This window comes from Lemur catta, chromosome 10 (genome assembly GCF_020740605.2).
Source record: "Lemur catta isolate mLemCat1 chromosome 10, mLemCat1.pri, whole genome shotgun sequence".
In the NCBI taxonomy this organism is placed as follows: Eukaryota; Metazoa; Chordata; class Mammalia; order Primates; family Lemuridae; genus Lemur; species Lemur catta.
In genome coordinates this window covers 37,445,050-37,467,749 of record NC_059137.1, presented here as the reverse complement: position 1 = coordinate 37,467,749, position 22,700 = coordinate 37,445,050, and the positions used below count along the sequence as shown (strand labels likewise).

The 22,700-nt window shown below is 41.8% G+C and overlaps 1 protein-coding gene across 1 annotated transcript in view; it reads right to left on the bottom strand.

Moving 5' to 3' along the window:
• Positions 1-22,700, bottom strand: part of KIF24 (kinesin family member 24) — a 72,505-nt gene that overhangs the window by 3,010 nt on the left and 46,795 nt on the right. The window contains exons 7-12 of the mRNA XM_045562963.1: positions 15,213-15,334; positions 14,275-14,380; positions 7,373-7,444; positions 4,384-4,493; positions 724-2,940; positions 6-99 (exon numbers count right to left, since the gene is read on the bottom strand). Of these exons, the coding sequence (XP_045418919.1) occupies positions 6-99; positions 724-2,940; positions 4,384-4,493; positions 7,373-7,444; positions 14,275-14,380; positions 15,213-15,334 (2,721 nt within the window). The remainder of the gene's footprint in view (positions 1-5; positions 100-723; positions 2,941-4,383; positions 4,494-7,372; positions 7,445-14,274; positions 14,381-15,212; positions 15,335-22,700) is intronic.

Genomic DNA, 22,700 nt, shown 5'->3' with positions numbered 1-22,700 from the left:
CTTACATTAGAAACCAGCTGGCTCATCAGGGTCTCCTCCTTGAAGCCTAGCTCGGCCATTTCATCCAGCTGTTCCTGGTGTGCTTGGATGACCACCTGCCTTGGAATACCAGAGGGGACACTGTGATCCTTTTGGCCTCCTGTCCTCTCCTGGGCAGCTTTCTGGAGCTGAACCTCATTTCTAGGCTGGGATTTGCCTCTGCCCAAAGTGGTCAAGGCTTCGACCAGGGCCAGCTCACCACCCACCTCCCCACTCACTTCTTCTTCCTCAGGACTAGTCAAGGGATTGGGGAGTAACAATGAGATACAGAATAATAGACAGGGGTTTCTTAAGCTGTCCCTTGCTACTGAGGGACAGGGCTGGGTGCTGCTTCTCTTCAACAGGAGCTCCCACAGCTTCCCTGCAGAAAGGCTATCAAGGTTGTGACCACTGCAACTGGCATACTTGGTACAAGGTGGAGCCTACTGCCTAGACTGCTATCATTTCTACTTCCTGTGGAGGGTCCAGGGACCAAAGCAGAGGGTTTGAGTTAAAAGCTGGAGGACCTGCCTTTTGTCAGACTCTAATGATAGGTAGAGACCATGGAGCAGCAAGATTGTCCATCTGGAGAGGCAAGCTCCTCACTTGTGTATCCCTGTATGGCCTTCTCCTGATTTATGACAAAACATTAAACTGGGGTGGGAGTGGAGGTATGAAAGGGGCTCAAGTCTTAGTCCAACTTACTGTGCTTGCTTCAGGGTGGGCTGATGGAGTGTCCCTGCAGTCTTGGGAGAACAGCTGTGGGCCAGGGGAGGGCCTGGCCTTCCTCTACACCTTGAGACTGGCCTACGTTTGAGCCATGGGATATCTTTGTAGCAGGCCAACTTCATGGGGTCTGTGGACAAACCAAGCTCCTGCCAACCAAACCTTGTAGGATGTTTTCTCTGAGCCCAGGATTGGTCACTACTTCCTGTTTGTGCAGTGAGTGTAGGTCCAGACTGAGGCACCCCAGTATGTATGGTAGGGAAGGGCTTTCTTGGGAAACCCCAGGAGCCGCCCAGCTCTACCTCTTCGGCATCGGCATCATACTGCTCACCACCCACATGCTCCTGGGAGAAGAAGGCAGTCTCTCTGCTCTGGCAGGCCTCTCCCAGGTCAGCCTGTCTGTTGGGTTGCTTGTCAGGTGGGTGCTGACGGATGGGTGATGGAGACAGAGCTGGAAGATCACCCCCAGGCTTATTGTCAGGGGGAGATGAGGACAGCCACAGGTGCCCAGCTGCTGAAGACACTGACAAGACTGCCTCTTGATCACCAGATGACACTGTGTGGCCCAAAACTGGCCCCCCTATGCTCTCTGCCACTGGACTATGCATAGCTCTATCCTGGGCCAGCTGCTCCAAGGGAGAACCCTCATCATCTGGGTTCTCCAGGAGGGACACGGTGAGGGGAGCCATCAGTCCAGAAGCATATTCAGAGCACATGCCTAATTGCCCTCTAGAGTCTTCTCCTTGGAAAGCATTACTGTTTTTCACTGTTCTAGTCACTTGAATTGGGCTATCTTCACTGACTTCTCTCAAAGGTGTGGTGACTGTGTCTCTTTGGTCAGGGGATCCAGGAACTATACCGTGAGATAGTGAGAAAGTGAAACCATCTTCCTCTGGGGATGGCAAGCTCTTCTCAGTCTGCCCAGGAACCTCACTTCTGAATGCATCCTGTCTGAGATCAAAGGCAGGGCCTCCACCTCTTTTCTGGCCATGTATAAAATCTACCTGTGAGCAGTAAGGCTTCTCTGCTGGGTTGTCTTTGGGAGAATGCCCTGAGGAGGTGGAGTCCTCCTCTCTGCTCCAATCCAAGGGCACCTTACTTGGGCTGCTGCTATGATCGAGTGCTGCTCTCATGTGGCTTATGGGGTCCTTGGAGTACACCCAGCTTTCACTTAGACCTTTCTCATGACCGTCAGTCCTGGGGCTAGAAAACAGACTCTCCCGCCTTTCTGCTGCCTGCTCCTCAGGACCTTGCTCCCCCCTCTGATGAAGGAAGAATGAGTCTTCGCTATTCTCCAGGGTGTTCCTCTGCTTTGTGGTCCTCTGACTGGAGACATGTGAAAAAGAATCTTCACTGAAATCACTGTCATCAAGGTCCTCAACCTGGGCTCCATCATGGCTCTCAGAACAAGAGTGGAACAGAGGGGGAGTCTCATTCTGAAGCTGACCCTCTGGCGTCCTGTATTGGCATAAAAACCTTTCCAGTGGTTGGTAATTTAACTTTTGTTGGAGGAGAGGAGGCTGCTGGAACTGCTGGTGATAAAAACGTAAATGTTCCTCCCTGTCCTTCTGATGTGGAGGGATGTTTGTCCAAGTTCCAGCAGCAGGCCTGCCTTCTTTGCTGTCCTGACCATACTCTTTTATGTGGTGGGTGTTGCCAAAGGAGAGCTCAATTCGTGACACAAGCTGCTTCTGTACTGGCTGCACAGTCTGAACTTTCTTGCACTTGGTGGGCAGCTTACCATGCACTTCTTCTGGGCCTGGAGCTCTGCTTCCCCACCCAAGGGCAGTTTTGTTGCCAATTTGATTTTTCTCAGAGCACAAGAGAGCTGACTCTTCTGCCCTTTTTTTGGCCAAATGTCCAAACCTCATGGTTCCTTTGACAGGGCTAGTCTGAATGAGCCACTCTTGAGGAAAACTCCCTCTGGAGCTACCCCTTTTACCAGGGACTTTAGGTATAGAAGCAAAAGGGATGTTAGGTGGGTGGCTGGCCAGAGGATGGGTCTTCCCTCTTGTGGAGCCAGGTGCCACTGTGAGTGATTGCTGAAGCCCCAGCTTTACTTTCTTGGGAGAACACTTGTCCCCTGGCAGGGCCACAGGAGAGCTCTGAATTCGTTTTGGGGAGGAGCTTGCAGATGTCCGATTTCGACTGGTAGCTGAAGCACAACACTTTATGCCTTTCTTTAGTTCCTTGACCCTGTAAATAACCATTTTTATGTTAAATGTGTATTTTGGCATGTTCTGCAATTCCTTTTCTATAGCTTTCTGGGAAAACAAAAACCAAAGAAAAAGTATTAGAAGGATTGGGAGTTATTTTTTTTATCTGGAGAGATTAAAAGGGGACATTCTATTTCAGCATGAGATACCCCTCTGCACCTGAATAAGAAAGAGCAGTGTCTTTGAGGATATAAGTATGCACCCAACATTCCATGATCAGAAGAATTTTGGAGGCCGAGCATGGTGGCTTACGCCTGTAATCCTAGCACTCTGGGAGGCTGAGGCAGGAGGATCGCTTGAGCTCAGGAGTTTGAGACCAGCCTGACCAAGAGCGAGACCCCGTCTTTACTAAAAATAGAAAGAAATTATCTGGCCAACCAAAAATATATATAGAAAAAATTAGCCAGGCATGGTGGTGCATGCCTGTAGTCCCAGCTACTCGGGAGGCTGAGGCAGTAGGATCGTTTAAGCCCGGGAGTTTGAAGTTCCTGTGAGCTAGGCTGATGCCATGGCACTCTAGCCCAGGCAACAGAGTGAGACTCTGTCTCAAAAATATAAAAAGAGAGTTTTGGAAATCACCACAGTCCCATGCAAGGGACAGGCTAGAGAAACCAGTCTCAGAACTGTACTGTTTATGCAGGGCCCACACTGTGCTTCCTGAAGATGGGCCAACTCAGGAGTTCATGTCTACCACTCACCTGCAAACCACCCCCTTTCAGGTTTCTCTGGCAAAATGAATTCCCTCAGACCTGCTGGGCCCTTCAGGAAGCAAAACTTCCAGAAATAAGTAGGCTTGTGCTAATTCCATTAAGGAAAAATGACTTGTCTATTTCCAGGATTTCTCAACCTTAGCACTATTGACATTTTGCACCAGATAGTTCTTTATTGTAGGGGCTGTCTTATGCACTGTAGGATGTTTAGCAGCATACTTGGCCTCTACCTACCAGATGCCAGTAGCACTTCTCCCCAGTCATGACAATCAAAAATGTCTCACCCACTGTAAGAGACATGTGAGAGCCACTAACTGCAGATGAGCCTTTGGAAAGTTCCTGCCCTTCTCTGGGCCTAAGTTTATCCTGCTGTAAAATGTCTTGGGTTGGTCCCTTCTGGACCTACATAAAATTTGGGCTGAGACCAGCAGGAAGAAAACTTCACTGAGGCTTCCACCCTACATTAATATTTGATTTTTTGCTAGCCATTTAAAAGCCACTGATGGGGTCAACTCCTGAACAAGGGAATGTGTCATCTTCCTCTTGTCACACTTGCAAAATGACAGGTTCTACCAGGTCACATTCTTCAAATGACCAGTTGCTCTAAGAACAGCATTGTAGAGCTCAAGGTCAGATCTCTGTGTGTGAGAGACCTGTAAGCATATGCGCATACACACAAACACACACAAACGGCCATCTGGGAGCCGACTTACCGGTCAGCATAGCGCAAGGTATTCAGAGTGTGTTCAGTGGCCACGTGACTTGGTGAGATATTGGCGATCATGCAGGTTTTGGCATTGCCAATGAAAGAGTCCTTCAGGACCTACTCAAAACAGAAAGCGGGTCAATGAATGACATGGACTAACAAAGGGCATAGTGGCTACTTATTATGTGCGAGATGCTGGGCCATAGCTCTCTGTTCACAAAGAAGGCAATTCACAAAAAAAGAAATACAAATGACTAATAAACACAGAAAAAGCTCACCATCTCACCACTAAGCAAAAAAAAAAAAAAAGCAAACAAACCATTAAAAAACCTAATATATCCCACTAATTGAGATTTGTCTAAAAGAAAAAAACAACCTTATATATATATGTGTATTACAAATAAGACTAAAAAAGACTGATGATACCTTGGCGTGGTGAGGGTCCAGGGAAATAGGCACTCTTCTACACTGCCATGTATCACATACCACAAATTGATACAAGCTTTTCAGAGGGCAGTTTGGCAATATGTGTCAAAATGTAAAAAAAGCTGGGTGCAGTGGCATGTGCCTGTAGTTCCAACTACTAGAGAGGATGAGGCAGGAGGATCACTTGAGCCCATGAGTTCAAGACCAGCCTCAGCCATGTAATGAGACTTTGTCTCAAAAAAAAAGAAAGGTAAAATATATGCACATTATTGGCTTGGCAATTATACTTCTAGGACTTTATTGCAAGGAGATAATTGCTCAATTGACCAAAAAAAAAAAAGATTCTCACGATATTACATTTTTTATAATAATAAAATTTAGTAACAATCTATTAATAGTTACTAATTTATAAACAAGAAACAAACTAATTATAAATTGAATGCAATACAACCATTAAAAATGATTATATCTGTACTTAGGAACACGAAAAGATATCTAAAACTGAAATCTTTGAGTGAAAATGATGTATATGATTCCTTAACTCTATTAGTGGATCTGTGTGTGTATATGTGGGCAGAGAGATGACTGGAAATGTAATAGCAGTTATCACCAGGGGCTGGGATTTAAAGGTTTTTATCTTCTTTTTCTTTTTTTTTATGCAACACTGTTTTGAAGACGTACCTTCTTCTTTGTATTTGTACGTACAGTTGGAATTATTATGCTTTAATTAAATAGGAACACATTTTCTGGGGATGGGGAGCTTATTATTTAAAAAAAAGCCAATGTCAGAATCAGGACTAACCACCTATAAGAAGCATTTCTTTGGTCCCTGATTGAAATCACATTTGAGAATACACAATCTAAGCCATAGATCACCAATTGTGACTGGTAAGAAGCTGTTTTTATAGGTTCTGCCCCAGGTCCTATGGGCCTGCTAGTCTAGCTGCACAGAGTAGAACCCTTCCCATGTGCTAGGCTGGCTTCATTCTGCAGCATATAAAGATCCTATCCTAGACCTCCCTCTACCACATCTGTCTTCTACTGAACCCAGGACATAGTGCAGAGAGGAACCAGGGCACCCATAACTGCCTTCACAGCTATTTATACCTAGGTAGACCTCTCCCCATGCTACCCTTCTGTGGCCATTGTGAATGCTGACTTAACATCTGTTGGTGTTTTCTGTTAACAAAGAAGCACATCTTCATGACTGAGAAAGAGAAAAAAAGTACCTATTTGTCCCACCACACAGAATGATCACAATTAACATTTGCATAATTTTCTGTGTGGCATTTTTTTTTTCCTCATCGCACATTTTTTTAAACTATAAAAACAGGCTGGGTATGGTGGCTCATACCTGTAATCCCAGCACTTTGGGAGGCCAAAGTGGGAGGATCACTTGAGGCTGGGAGTTTGAGACTAGCCTGGGCAACATAGTGAGACCTTGTCTCACCAAAAAATAGAAAAATTAGCCAGGTATGGTGGTGCACACCTGTAGTCCGAGCTACTCAGGAAGCTGAGGTGGAAGGATGGCTTGAGCCAGGAGATTGAGGTTGCATTGAGGTATGATTAGGCCACTGTACTCTAGCCTGGGCAACAGAATGAAACTCTTTCTATTAAAAAGAAAAAAAACAAAACAACAACAACAACAAAAAAAAACAAGTGGTCACACCACACATGCTCTTTTAAAAATGTGAAAAATTGCAGTTCCATCTTTATGTTCATTGTTACTCTCCAAACAGAGCCATGCTAACTGTTTCTTTGGTATCTTTAAATGTTTTCCTCTGTGGGGCTAAATATATAATAGAAAAAATGCTTTAGGACCACACAGGTAATTACATTATTATATTATTCTACAGCTTGCATCACGATAGATCACGGTCATCTTTCCTATCAGTCTATGTAGAAAATCTATCTCCTTTTTTTTAACTGCTTGTAACCATTATTTTTTTGTGTTGAAACACTATTCTAAAGCTAAGAGCCAGGAAAGTACCAAGTACAGCTACGTCGCCCTCTTCCAAGAAAGGCTCAGAGATGTCACAAATCAAGATTTCTGTACACCGGAAATAAACAGAAAAATGGTGACCAGAAGAGTGCAGCCCATGGGACCCCAGCTGCCTAGTACTATACAGATATCTCTGCCTGAGTCTCTGCCTCTCTCAAGTCCTAGCACAGGTTGAGTATCCCTTATCTGAAGTGCTTGGGAACAGAAGTAGTTCAGATTCTGATTATTTTGGATTCTGGAATATTTGTCTTTTACTTCCAGTTGTGCATCCCTAATCTAAAAATCCAAAATCTGAAATGTTCCAGTGACCATTTCCTTTGAGTATCATATTGGCACTCAAAAAGTTTTGGATTCTGGAGCATTTCAGATTTCGGATTTTCGAATTAGGGATATCAATTTGTAGACTGAGAGCTCCTAGTAGGAATGTGACTCATCCCCTACATCTTTCCCCCACTATGCCTAGCATCGCGTCTTGCTGACAGTGCATACTCTACTAAATGAACAAATGAATGAAAGAAGGAACAAATGAATGAACCAGAACAAACTCAAGGCTCACATTTAATTTTACCTGAGTTAATTTGCTTTGCCTGAAGGGAGTATGGGTGTGTTCCTGATCCAGTGCTCGGATACATTCCTTCAGCTGAAAAGTGGGAGAATAAGCACATCAAATATTACATGCAAAGAGAGAATAACAGATCAGATGTTGTATCCATAGTAAGCTTATTTTTCTTAAATAAACCACACTCAGGTAATCTTCCAAAAGGAAGTAAAAATGCCCTGGAGTTTCCTGTTCAACAAGAAAAACACGATAGACTGGGAAACACCATCCTGTGCTGCATAGCTAAGGCCTCCCAACAAAGGGCTAGGATCCTAGGATTAGCTCTGAGTTGATGATAGTAGGGGACAGACAAACTCAGGGACCTACTCTCAAGTCCTAGCATCCAAGTTTATGTGGCGGTAATTCTGTGTACTAGCTCCCTATGTCTCCTCACACTCTTTCCAACTATTAATGCACTTAAGTAGAGAAAATATCTATACCCTCTTCCCCCTCTTCCTGCCCACATATGCACACTTCTAGGTGTAGATTCAAATATAGATTCAGATATAAGTTATCTGAATGGGGTAGGAGAAATTCTAGAGTCAGAGCTGGGATGGAACTGAGAAATCACCTAGGTCTACTCCTTCATTTTAAAAGAGCAGGGTCTGCGGCCCAAAGGAAAAGGAATGTTACTTGCTCCTAGGCATATCTCCTCAGTGAGAAGTGCTCATTGGACATCACTAGGGACAGCAAGTACCCGGACATGTGGACCTCCAGGGGTAAAACACCCATCAGAAACAGCACTGGGGGTAAGGGGCGCAAGATAAGGGAGGAGAGACTTTCTATTTCTGAGGCCAAAACCAAATGAAAAGGAAAGGAGGGAAGAAGATGGAAGCAATCCCTTGGAAGTGCCAGTGCTTCTAGTTCACCAAGAACTGGTAATTAGCCTTGAGAGTTTGCTATGGCTGTTCTTAGAGGCAGTTATAGAGGCCCACAACTGCCTTCCCCATCCCCATCCAAGAAGCTGTAGGGTATAAAAAGGTATAAGGAAATTACCACCTTTATTAAAAATCAGTACAATATCCCTCAACTTTAACACAGGGAAGATTCTCCAGGAGAACCCTGCCCCTTGGGTTATACCTGCTCCTCACATATTCAAATCCAAGTGTGGCCACCAATCCCTATGAGCCCTTAGATCCTTTTAGCCCTGCTGAATCAGAATACAATGGTCAACGGACTTTACTATACACTAAAGGAGAGCCAAGGGAAACACCCAGGAAAGAACCAAGGCATACCTTTTTACATCTCACAAAGCATGACATTTGATCCTATTCTATTAACAGGTTTGTTCCTAGGCCTCTTTACATGCTATAGCTCATATGAGATAGACATAGTCAAGCCCCAGAGAGTTGTATGACTTCACAGGTACTTCTTTCCAGGTTTCGTAGTTGATTTCTGGACCATCATATAAAATACCAGAATCACAGATTTCTGCTTAGAGGCTATGGACCCTTGACCAATTCACTTAACTCACATGTGCCTAAGAATCCTAAAGTGAGGATAAGAGAACTTGTTTAACTTGCCTCAGAGTTGTTGGGAAAACTAAACTGACAGGCTTATAGCAAAGGCTAAAAATATATTGGTTCCTATAAGGGCTCTTTGGAGAAATGGTTGATGGCAGGGAAAGTATAAGATGAGCAGTGCCAAAAGGTGCTCAACAAATGATAAGGGCAGATCAAAGGGAAATGGGAGCCAATTTGAAAGAGTTCCCAATCAAATCTGGTACAATGTGAGCAACACTTATAATCCAATGAATAAAAAATATTCACTGACTAATCTATTAAACAATAATTTAATAAACAAGTGGGAGAGAAAGAGCAGCTCTTCCTCACAGCAGATTTCCAAGTAATTAATGAAGAAAGAATGGGAATAGAAAATCCCATGAGATAAATACTACAGTACTAACTTCTGCAGATAAGAATCATCAACGGGCTGGGCGCGGTGGCTCACGCCTGTAATCCTAGCACTCTGGGAGGCCGAGGCGGGTGGATCGTTTGAGTTCAGGAGTTCGAGACCAGCCTGAGCAAGAGCAAGACCCCGTCTCTACTAAAAATACAAAGAAATTATCTAGCCAACTAAAAATATATATAGAAAAAATTAGCTGGGCATGGTGGTGCATGCCTGTAGTCCCAGTTACTTGGGAGGCTGAGGCAGTAGGATCGCTTAAGCCCAGGAGTTTGAGGTTGCTGTGAGCTAGGCTGACGCCATGGCACTCACTGTAGCCTGGGCAACAGAGTGAGACTCTGTCTCAAAAAAAAAAAAAAAAAAAAGAATCATCAACGATTGTTAAAATTAGGTAGCAAAAGTGTGATGTAAAATAGGATATTAGCATAGTTTCAAAGTATCTCCCTACAAGATGCTTATTAATTACAAAGGGGAAAGCAGTAACTTTACAGTGGAGAAACCTGCACACACCACCGTAACTGATTATGGTTAACATCACTAGTAATAAGACATACGGACATCATGCACTATTATGGGTTGGATGTTTGTGTCATCCCAAATTCTCATGTTGAAACCCTAATCCACATATCCCCAATGTGATGGTATTAGGAGCGGGGCCTTTGGGAGGTGATTAGTTCTTGAGGGTGGAATCCTCATGAATGGGATTAGTGCCCTTATAAGAGAGACCCAGAGAACTTTCTCCCCCCTTTCCACCTTGTGGGGACACTGAGAAGACAGCTGTCTATGAACGAGGAATTGGGCTGTCACCAGACACTGAATCTGCTGCTGCCCTGATCTTGGAATCCCCAGTCTCCAGAACTATAAGAAATAAATGTTTGTTGTTTAAGCCACTCAGTCTATGGTATATAGGATCCTGGACCCAAAAAAGGACAGTAGTAGGACTACTTATGAAAGTCAAATAAGGTCTGTAGATTAGTTAATAGTGTTATACCAATGTTAATTTATTGATTTAGATCATTGTACTATGGTCATGTAAGATGTTAACACTAGGGGAAGCTGAGTGAAGGGCATACAGGAATGCTGTGTATGATTTTTGCAACTTTTTTGGCAAATCTGAAATTATCCCCAAATTAAAAAAAAAAAAAGATGCTGGTTCCCTCTCTCACCTCTTTCATTCTCCCAATTTATCTCTCATGAGGCCTGGAAAGAATGTACCTAACTGGTCCTTTCTGATCAAAAGGACCTAAATAATGAAGAGGGGCACAAGGCAGCTCTATGTAGCTGTAAGAAGAAATGAGGAAGATCTCTATATACAACTATGGAGTGATCTCTAGAATACTTTAAGTTAAAAAAGCAAAGTGCTAAGCCTAGCACTCTGGGAGGCCAAGATGGTAGGATTGTTTGAGGCCAGGAGTTTCAGACCAGCCTGAGCAAGAGCGAGACCTCATTTCTACAAAACAGAAAAATTAGCCAGGTGTGGTAGCATGCGCCTGTAGTACCAGCTACTTGGGAGGCTGAGGCAGGAGAATGATCACTTGAGCCCAGGAGTTTGAGGTTGCAGTGAGCTATGATGACACCACTGCATTCTATTCTAGCCCAGGCAACACAGCGAAATTCTGTCTCAAAAAAAACAAAAAGCAAAAAACAAAAAACAAAGTGCAAAACAGTTTTCAGAGTATGTTAGCTTTTTTAACTGCAAACATATATAGGTAGAAAAATGGTTATACAAGGTGAGGGAGGTAACAGGGTTGAAAACCAGACTTCTCTAAATATGGCTTGTTTTACAATATTTACTTTAAAACCATGTATATGTTTCAAATAATTAACAAAACAAAATTATAAAACAAAATTAAATCAAAATAAAGAAAGCAATTCTTTTTTTTAAATTTATTTTTATTTTTTGAGACAGAGTCTCACTCTGTTGCCCAGGGTAGAGTGCCATGGTGTCAGCCTAGCTCACAGCAACCTCAAACTCCTGGGCTCAAGCAATCCCTGCCTCAGACTCCTGAGTAGCTGGGACTATAGGCATGTGCCACCATGCCCGGCTAATTTTTTCTATATATTTTTAGTTGTCCAGCTAATTTCTTTCTATTTTTTTAGTAGAGACGGGGTCTTGCTCTTGCTCAGGCTGGTCTTGAACTCCTGAGTTCAAATAATCCACCCGCCTCGGCCTCCCAGAGTGCTAGGATTACTGGCGTGAGCCACCACATCTGCCAAAGAAAGCAATTCTTAAAACCCAAACTGAAATCAAACAAATGAGCCTACCACTATGAAATTGGTAGGATTAAACACAAAGAAGAACTATTCCAAGTGATTGTACAACACAATATTATGACTATACATTCTTTGTAGGATACAACCTAATGGTAAAAGGAAAACTAACTGTAAAGAAACCTCAAAAACTAAAACTGAATTAATTAATCATATTATAAATAATATTAGCATTATTTAAAAATATATATACATTGAGGTAGAGCAAATAAATTACATTAATGCTAGGAACTAAGATTTCTAGCATAAGAGAAAAGGGAGGCAAATATAAATTTTAAAAAGTTAAATAAAAATCTTGAAATCTTAATTTTAAATTAATTTGTTGCTATGAATCCCTCATATTTTTCTTTTTCAAAACAAAAAATAAAACCTTATTTCCTGGCTCTGTCCATCAAAAAGGCCTAGAAGCAAGGACTAACCCAGTAGTAGTAAGCACCCCTAGCATATGGACTGAGGTCTCTAAATACCATTTCCCTCTAAAAGACAACAAGGGTCATTGAAGAAATGACTTATTCAAGGTCTGGGAAGGAAATGTACAAGAAGAGCCTGGAATATCTTGTCATACCAGAAAGCCAGGAAGCTATCAAGGACTAGTAAAGTTGTATCAAAAAGACATAGAGACATTCTTGCAAAGGCTCCCATTGGCCAAAGATGTGCAATTTAAGCAGCAAAAAGAATAATGATTACAATGGGCTTATAATAATACAAAAAAAGAAATAAACAACAATAAATTCATGGGTTATTTTTTGGTAACAAGGACACCAATTCATTCTGAAAACTGGTAAATAAAGTTAAAGAATCAAGCATTTATCTTAAAACTATATTTCAGGATAACCAGATAGTTGAGGGAAAGTTCTTTCCAGCTAACACATACAGAAAGAATATTATAATTAGAACATCAACATTTTGGAACCCCTAATGAAACAATAGATATAGACGCGATTCATCAATGGCTGCTAAAATTATTAGGTTAAAAATGCTGATGGGAAACTTTATAATGGAGGAATTAGATTGACAGCAATCTTAAAATCACAAAAAGTAAGATCTAGATATTCTATACCTCCTGATATATTACTATAGGAACTCTAAGAACTACCTATGAATTATTTTTGCCAAAAAAAAAAAATAGAACCTAAATCTGATCAAGTCACTAGTTCAGTGCTGTCCCAATAGAAATGTGTGAGCCACATATGTAAACCATACAAGTAATTTTAAATTTCTAATAGCTACATTTAAAAAAATAAAAACAGGTGAAATTGAAATTAACATTAATTATACATTTTATTTAACTCAATATATCCAAAATATTATTTCAACATGTAATAAATATGAAAAAATATTAATAAGATATTTCACATGCTTTTTTGGGTAGTAAGTCTTCAAAATCCAGTGTATATTTTATATTTAGAGCATATCTCAATTCAGACCAGCCACATTTTAAGGGCTCAACAGCCACACATGTGGTTTTTTGTTTTGTTTTGTTTTTGTTTTTTGAGACAGAGTCTCACTCTCTTGCCTGGGCTAGAGTGCTGTGGCGTCAGCCTAGCTCACAGCAACCTCAAACTCTTGGGCTCAAGCAATCCTCCTGCCTCAGCCTCCTGGGTAGCTAAGCCTACAGGCACGTGCCACCATGCCCAGCTAATTTTTTCTATTTTCAGTTGTTTGGCTAATTTTTTTCTTTTTTTAGTAGAGACAGGGTCTTGCTCTTGCTAAGGCTGGTCTCAAACTCCTGAGCTCAAGCAATCCTCCTGCCTCAGCCTCCCAGAGTGCTAGGATTATAGGCGTGAGCCACTGTGCCTGGCCCACACGTGGTTAATAGCTACCACACTGAACAGCACAGATGTAGATCTTTAACCATTTTACAGGAAATATACAGGATAGAGTAACATGTTAAACATCAACATTGGGGTGCAGTCAGCCAAGTCCAAAGTGTGGGAAATCTTACAGGACAAGTGACCCAGTTTTCTTCAACAAATACGTTGATATAGAAAAAAATGAAAGGGATTAAGGGATTAAGAACTGACATAGGATCTTGTTTGCATCTTGGTTTGAACAGGTTAACTGTAAAAAGACATTTACAGGACGATCGGAGAAATTGTAATACTTCCTATTGGATAACAGATAATAATTATTTAAGTATGATACAGTATTGTGGTTACATTAAAAAATAAGAGCCCTTATCTCTTTGAGATATATAATGAAAATACTTATGGAAGAAATGACATGATGACTAGAATTTTCTTTAAAATAATCCAACCGGGGGAGGAAGGAGTTGGTTAAATTTTTCATGTCAATTAACTGTTGAATCTGGGTGACAGGTATATAGGAGATTATTTACTATTTTTTCCACTTTTGTGTGTTTGAAAAATTAATACAATTTTAGAACTTGGAGAGAGGGAGAAAGTTTACTTTCTGCTTACTGTAGTTGCTGAAAGGGTACCATTCAGCAACTGCAGAAATCACCTGTTCCTAACTGGCAGGGATTGACCAGAGGAAAAGGCGGCAGGGAAAGAAGACAAGAATTGGGCAGAATTGCTAATTGGGCAGCCTCTATCTCCAACCCTGGAATTCCATTGCTAGATAACAGTATGCCGGCTGCTCTGCTGATTCCACCCCACCCTCACCCACTTTGGCTGCATGTAAAGGGCAAAATCTCTCAAGAAGGATTTTTAGATTAAAGATTTTGAAGAACTTACAGCCAGAAGACTCTGGTTTATTTCTGCACCTTCCATCTTTGTCTGCCTGTCGGAGTCCCTGGCATCTGCTGCTCTTTCACTGCCAGCCAAGTCAATAAAAGAGATCCTAGAGAAAAGACACAGCAGAAATGAATTCTTTGAGGCTTTGTTTATTTGTACATCCGTCAGCATTTTGTGACCTCAAGAAGAAACTAACATTGGCCCATCCTCAGGAAAGAAAAAATATTACTGTTGGCTGTCCAAAACTATCACAAGATTTTGATTTGTCAGTCAGCTGCTGTTGGCACTGTTCACTCAGGCACTTCTGTTGATTTTAATCACTTGTGAGAAAGTATGACTGAAATTAATAAGAGTCATTTCCCAAAAGGCTAAATGAACACAATGCAAATCACTTAGGTGACCACTTAGATAATTAAATAGAAACTTTTGTGGGCTGCTTTCCAGCAAAAAAAAAAAAAAGAAAGAAAGAAAAAGAAAAGAAAGAAAAAAAGACTCATTACTCAGAGGTGAGATAGGCTCATCCATCAGCGTGGCAGAGTTTGCTAAGATAGCACCAGAGAAGCAATAAATGTATCCAATTGTCTTATGGCTTCTTTTAAGAAGAATGGATGAATCCCCCACCCCGGCCCTTTTTTTTGGCCTATAAGCTTTCTGGGATGCCTTCCCTGCTGTTTCTCTGCTGAAACTATATTTCACATTAGAAGCAATCAATGTCCCTTTTAATAACTTAGGGTTGACCAACAATAGGTCATTACTTCGTGGTTAATCAACCGATGGTACTTTAGTACAGTGATTTATTTCAGGGCTAACAACTCTACTCTGTATTGCTAAAATGAAGAACTCCATGGTGGCAGGGTGTCCTGTTGTGGATAACACATATTTCAAAGTCACAATAAGGAAAGGCAGACAATGCAATTGCCTGCATATTTCCAGCTCACCTGCCAAATGTCCTCTTGGCTGAATCTTTGATCTGAATTTGGATGATAGCATGGGAGCGGGAGGAGTCGGCATTAACTCCAGTGGCTCCAGTGCTGCGCTCCTTGCTTCCCTTTAAGATTACCTGAAAATATAATCCATAGGATAACTTCCCCAAGGAGAAAACAAAGCCCTCTGGCTGCAAAGAGTTGGCTAAGAGCAAGAGAGACCAGACATAGTTTTGTCAGTGCACTGCAGTTTTTTCTGTCCAGGTGGAAAACTGCCCAAACACTAAATCATACACAGGGAGTACCCAATGGCAGAAAAACAATGTAGAATACTAATCTCGCAGGAGAACATTCAATAGCTCAAGAGCTAATTTACTTCTTGATCTCATATACTCTTTTTAGTGTCTTTGATGGATTTAGTCTAACGAAAAATCCCTACGGCATAATTTGGCTCCAAAGGAAGGTCTCATAATACCCATCTGTCTTAGTAACTGAGGCAAAGGACAGAAATGTGCATCATGGAATGACTAATCACATCCACCTGTTCACATCCACCAGGGTGAGGTCAAAAAGGAGGCCAGGCCTGATGTGTAGGAACATGGAAGTGATGAGTTATTGTGATTACCATGAGCCTATGATTTCACTTGAGACCAATCCTCCCCCACCCCCAACTGGGAGTAAAGACTAACTGTGGTCCCTCTGGCCACAAGGGGATCAGGGAGAGGGGGTGAACCCTCAGGATTGGCCTCTAACCACTGAAAACACAGCCATATATGAACATGCTGCCCTGATTTTGGATAGAGGGAGGAGTGTTGATGACTGAGAATCAAAAAGGCAAAGAACTTTAAAAATATTATTTGATAGAATTCTCACGACAGCCTAATGTAAGGTGAATACAATTATTATCCCCCGTTTACAGCTGAGGGATAAACTCAGAGGTTGATTTGTTCAGAATCAAATAGCCATTGTGTGGAAGAGCCAAATTCCACATCTAGTATGTCTGACTCCAAAGTCCTTGTGGTTTCCACTAAGGGTAAGGAAGTCCTATCTCATTTTATATCAATCTATCACAGTTTTAATTTATATCATATTGTACATAGCCACCTTCCAAGTAAAGAATCCAAAAGTTTCACGCCTGTAATCCTAGCACTCTGGGAGGCCAAGGTGGGCGGATCGTTTGAGCTCAGGAGTTCAAGACCAGCCTGAGAAAGGGCAAGGGCCCTGTCTCTACTAAAAAAAATAAAAAGAAATTAGCTGGACAACTAAAAATATATAGAAAAAATTAGCTGGGCATGGTGGCGCATGCCTGTAGTCCCAGCTACTCCGGAGGCTGAGGCAGTAGGATTGTTTGATTTGTTTGAGCCCAGGAGTTTGAGGTTGCTGTGAGCTAAGCTGACACCACGGCACTCTAGCCCGGGCAATAGAGTGAGACTCTGTCTTCAAAAAAAAAAAAAACACTAAAGAATTTACATCTTTGTGCAAACTTCCAAAATGTAAACTATTATTAGTTCTTTTCATAAATGTAAAACAGTCAGTTTTATGAAAAAATACAGCTTTATTGATGAACATGAGATACCATGGGATCGCCAGTATAAGCCAAAAATGGAGTGAAGGAAGGAAGGACATAAAAGAAAAGAGAGAAACAGTCTATTCAGGAGAAATGTAAGCCTGGGCAAAATTAATGCAATCACCTTAAAAATCACCAGGCCCCCTTTTTCCTCTCACTACCTTCTTTTTCTCAAACTCCTCCTTCCCTAACTAAACTCTTTTGGGCAAGTTTCTAAATCTAGATCGATCCTTCCTTCCTTTCTTGCTTCCTCCCTTCCTCCTTCCTTCCTTCCTTCCTTCCTTCCTTCCTTCCTCCCTCCCTCCCTTCTTCCTTCCTTCCTTCCCTCATTTATTTATTTATTTATTTGTCTTACTCTGTCACCTGATCTACAGTGCAGTGGTGTCACCATAGCTCACTGCAACCTCAAATTCTTGGGCTCTAGCAATCCTCCCACCTCAGCCTCCTGAGTAGTGAGTACTACAGGTGCACACCACCATGCCCAGCTAATTTTTCTATATTTTGAAGAGACAGGGTCTTGCTGTGTTGCTCAGGCTGGTCTCAAACTCCTAGCCTCGGCCTCCCAAAGTGCTAGGATTATAGGTGTGAGCCACTGCACCCAGATAAATCTAGATCCTTTAGAGAGAACGTGTTATATAAATAGTGAAATAGGAACCTGCTAAAATAGGAAGTAAAAGGCTGGGTGTGGTGGCTCACGCCTGTAATCCTAGCACTCTGGGAGGCTGAGGTGGGCAGATGGTTTGAGTTCAGGAGTTCGAGACCAGCCTGAGCAAGAAGAGCAAGACCCCGTCTCTACTAAAAATAGAAAGAAATGATTTGCACAGCTAAAAATATATATAGAAAAATTAGCCGGGCATGGTGGTACATGCCTGTAGTCTCAGCTACTCGGGAGGCTGAGGCAGGAGGATTGCTTGAGCCCAGGAGTTTGAGGTTGCTGTGAGCTAGGCTGACGCCACGGCACTCTAGCCCGGGCAACAGAGTGAGACTCTGTCTCAAAAAATAAAATAAAATAAAATAAAATAAAATAAAATAAAATAAAATAAAATAAGAAGTAAAGACAACTGGTGAATTCTGTGGTCCTGGTAAACATTCAGGGACTTAATAAGTGACACATCACACTTTGAGCCAATCATGATGAGAATTTTATGTATATTATCTCATTTCCTTCTATCATCCAATCCAACCATCTATTATCATCTACATGTTTCAAGCTCAGAAAGATAAATGATATGCTCAAGGATACATGGTACTGGTACCCAGCTCCATCTGGTTATAAGGCTTTAATCACTAACCTTTCCTGAACAAATATCTAAGGGCTGTGAGCACTTCAGTAGTATAGCACTGTGTATAGATAAAGTCTCTATCATCCACATACAACTAAAGCCCATCTAGGAGAAGCCCTTGTTGTGTGAGCCTCTGTTACCAATTATAACCAAGGCAATGATAAAACATGAAAAAAGTTTATCAGGCCAGGTGCGGTGGCTCACACCTGTAATCCCAGCACTCTGGGAGGACGAGATGGGGAGATTACTTGAGCCTACAAATTCAAGACCAGCCTGGGCAATAGCAAGACCTCATCTCTACAAAAAATTAAAAACTTAGCCGGGTGTGGTGGCATGTGCCTGTAGTTCCAGCTACTCAGGTGGCTGAGATAGGAGGATTGCTTGAGCCCAGGATTTCAAGGCTGCAGTGAACTATGATGATACCACTGCACTCTAGCATGGGCAACAGAATGAGACCTTGTATCAAAAAAAAAAAAAAAAGAAAAAGGTTTATCAGAAGTCCTGGGAATGGATACCTACAATTACATAAAATGGCTATAGGAAAGACTTAAGAAACTGTTAATCTCTAAAACTGAAAAATGCTCATTAACTGCCTGACAAGTAGCTACGCATGAGTGATCCTGAGGGTGATCTGAGAGGGTAATGACCAAAGGTGACACTTAAGCAGATACACGGGTGATACCTGAGTAAGTATCAACAGTGTTACCTGAGAGACAGTGAAAATGGGACACCCGAGTTAGCAAGTACTGTTGTTTCGAGTCAATGAATTTTTATGAGGGTAACTGTCAGATCTTCATAATTTATATCAGCTTTCTACCTTGATCTCAGCTGGCTTCCTGCTTGTAGAATACCACATGTATTGCAGTCTGAGGATATCAATGGTGATAATACAATAATATACTGACTAATAAGAAACTTCTTTCTGCTTTTTCTAGAAACCATACTTTACGATAGAACACTGTTGTAAACTCCTCTAGGATAGAGGAGTTGATTTGACACCAGACTGCCCATTAGCACAGTTATGGTCCATAGGCAAGGAAAAAAGACTTCCTTCTAGTGTTTGCTCCTTTCTCATTTAATTGGTCTAATCTCCAGGGACAAAGGAATCTCGAGGACCACACTCCTGGCCAAATGAAGGAATGGCTGGAGGAAGTAAGGGCAAGAGGACAACATGGAATAGGAATGTGAGAAACAATTTCCTTAGGACTCCACAGTGGAGGGAGCTCTGTATAGCTTAAAATGATCACAGCTTCAGGGAAGCCCCTTTAACACATTCCACACACTTCTGTTCTGTGTCTGTCTTTACAATCACTAGAAAAGGGCTCTTAGGTGATCCCCTAAAATAGACACACTCAGGTCCTATCCTCAGGTTTTGGATTCCAGGGCCCAGGAATCTGATAATCACACAAGTATGAGGTCTCAGCCCTTAAGGAAAATTTACCTACTGTGTTTGTTCCAGGAAAAATAAACTGTTAGAAAAAGACGCACACCAATGGTGGGCCACCATGCTATTTCATACACTGGAGTCCCAACTCTTTTTTTTTTTTTTGAGACAGAGTCTCGCTCTGTTGCCTGGGCTAGAGTGAGTGCCGTGGTGTCAGCCTAGCTCGCAGCAACCTCAAACTCCTGGGCTTAAGTGATCCTACTGCCTCAGCTTCCCAAGTAGCTGGGACTACAGGCATGCGCCACCACGGCCAGCTAATTTTTTCCATATATATTTTTAGTTGGCCAAATAATTTCTTTCTACTTTTAGTAGAGATGGGGTCTTGCTCTTGCTCAGGCTGGTCTCGAACTCCTGACCTTGGGCGATCCACCCGCCTCAGCCTCCCAGAGTGCTAGGATTATAGGCATGAGCCACCATGCCCGGCAGAGTCCCAACTCTTAATTTTGAAAAAGCAACAACAAAATTTCAAACAAATCCTGTTATTTGAAGGTTTTTTTTTGTTGTTGTTATTTTAAGTTCAAACACAGCTCTTTAAATACTTAATTTTAAGCAAATGATCACAGAATATATTGTCATAAACACATTAATTCATTCAGTGAGTATCTTTTCTCTTATTTTCTTAAGAAAAATTGATCTCTAACTATATATTACAGGTGGTATAGTATAGTGAAAAGGACTTCAGAGTAAGGTTAATATGAGCTGGATTTCTGCTCTGCCAGCCATTAGCTATGTGATCCTTGGTTGTCAGTTAATTTTAGCCTCAGTTTTCTCATCTGTGAAATGAAGCTTATAATATTTACCTTATTATGATTTTGTGATGATTAAATGGGATAATATTTGCAAAATCCTCTGGTAAAATGTTTGGTAGATAGTTAGTGCTTGGTAAACATTTGTAATTATTATTAGAACATAGTGAGAAGAAGGCAAGAAAGATCGAGAGCAGAATCAGCTAGAGGGGCTTTAACTTTGGCACTCGTTGGAAGCATTTCTACCATGCCAAATCTCACTGCTTTCCCTAGTCCCTTGAGCTTGGTGGAAGGCTCAGGCACTTCTCCCTGGAGGGGTGTACTAAGAAGCTGCACTAAAGGTAAGTCTTGGTAAGTACCCAGCCTGTCCCAGTCTTCTCTCCTAATTTACTGCAGCCAGGCTCATTGGATGTACTAGAAGAATGACTACGATGGCTGTACTTTAGAATCTCCTGGGGGAGCTTTTAATATAGTACCCATCCTCATATATTGCTGGTGGGAATATAAAATGGTGCAGTCACTTTGGAAAACAGTATGGATGTTCCTCAAAAAAGTATGACCCAGCAATTCCACTCCTAGGCATACACATTCAAGAAAACCAAAAACATTTGTCCACACAAAAACCTTTGTACATGAGCTGGGCAAGGTGGCGCAGTGACTTGGGAGGCTGAGGTGGGTGGATTGCTTGAGGCCAAGAGTTCGAGACCAGCCTGGGCAACATAGCAAGACCCTGTCTCTTAAAAAAAAAAGCAGCCGGGCATGGTGGCACGTGCCTTTAGTCCCAGCTACTTGGGAGGCTGAGGCAGGAGGATCACTTGAACCCATTTCAAATGAAGCTGCAGTGAGCTATGATTGCACTACTGAACTCCAGCCTGGGTGACAGACCAAGGAAAAAAAAAGAGAAAGAAAATGTTGACAAGGATGAACAGCAATGGGATTGCTCATATACTGCTTGTGGGAATGAATGCACACTGCTTTGGAAAACAATTGGCATCATTTAGTGAAGTTGAAAATATCCATGTCCTCTGACCCAACCATTTCACAACTAGGTATATATCCTAGAGAACCCATGTGCTTTATATTGAAATACATGTATAAGATAAGGACACTCACAGCAGCATTATTCAGAATAGCTCCAAAATAGAAACAACCCCAATGTCCATTAACAGGAGAATGGATAAACTGTGGTATGTTCCTATAATGAAAATACTGTACAGCAAATAAAAATGAACAAAACTACAGTCATACATAAAAACATAAATGGAACTCAAAAGTATGCTATTGACTGGGCACAGTGGCTCATGCCTATAATTCCAGCACTTTCAGAGGCCAAGGTGGGAGGATCACTTGAGACCAGGAGTTGGAGACCAGCCTGGGCAATATAGAGACCCCATTTCTACAAAAATATTAAAAAATTAGCTGGGCATGGTGGTGCACACCTGTACTCCTAGCTATGTGGGAGGCTGATGTGGGAGGAATGCTTGAGCCCAGGTTGTAGTGAGCTATGATTGTGCCAATATACTCCAGCCTGGGCAACAGAGTGAGACCCTGTCTCAAAAAAAAAAAAAAAAAAAAAAAAGCACATCATATTGAGCAAAAGAAGCAAGACACAAAAGAGACAAAAGAGTACATATAGGCTGGGTGCAGTGGCTCATGCCTGTAATCCTAGCACTCTGGGAGGCTGAGGCGGGTGGATCGTTGAGCTCAGGAGTTCAAGACCAGCCTGAGCAAGAGCGAGACCCCATCTCTACTAAAAAAAATATAGAAAGAAATTAGCTGGACAACTAAAAATATATAGAAAAAATTAAGCAGGCATGGTGGCGCATGCCTGTAGTCCCAGCTACTTGGGTGGCTGAGGTAGTAGGATTGCTTGAGCCCAGGAGTTTGAGGTTGCTGTGAGCTCGGCTGACGCCACGGCACTCTAGCCCAAGGAACAGAGTGAGACTTTGTCTCCAAAAAAAAGAGCACACAGTATGGGTTCTATTCAAAGTTCAAAAACAGGTGAAAACTAAGTTAAATGTTTAGGGATGAATATATAGGTGGTAAAACTCTGAGAAAGAACAAGAAGGTGATTAGCCTAAAAGTCAGGATAATGGGGGTATGACTGGAAGGTCACACAGGGGATTTGGGGAGTGTTACAGTGTTATATTTCTTGATTTGAATAGTTGATTACAAGGATGTTTGATTCTTTTACTGTATACATTTAGGTTTTATGCATTTTTTTGGTATAGTACTCTTTTTCACAATAAAAAAGGCTCAACTATTTTATTAAGTAAAGAAGAAAATTCTCTGAACGATCTAATGTAAAGCCAGAGTCGAGGACCACTGACTGCATCAAAGGAAGGTTCACCAGAAATATATTTTTATATATGTTAATAAATGCTTAGAACAGGGGGAAAAAATTAAATGTTCTAAAAACTGTTGACAGTGAATATCTCAGTGGAGAGTAGGAAGGGGAAAATT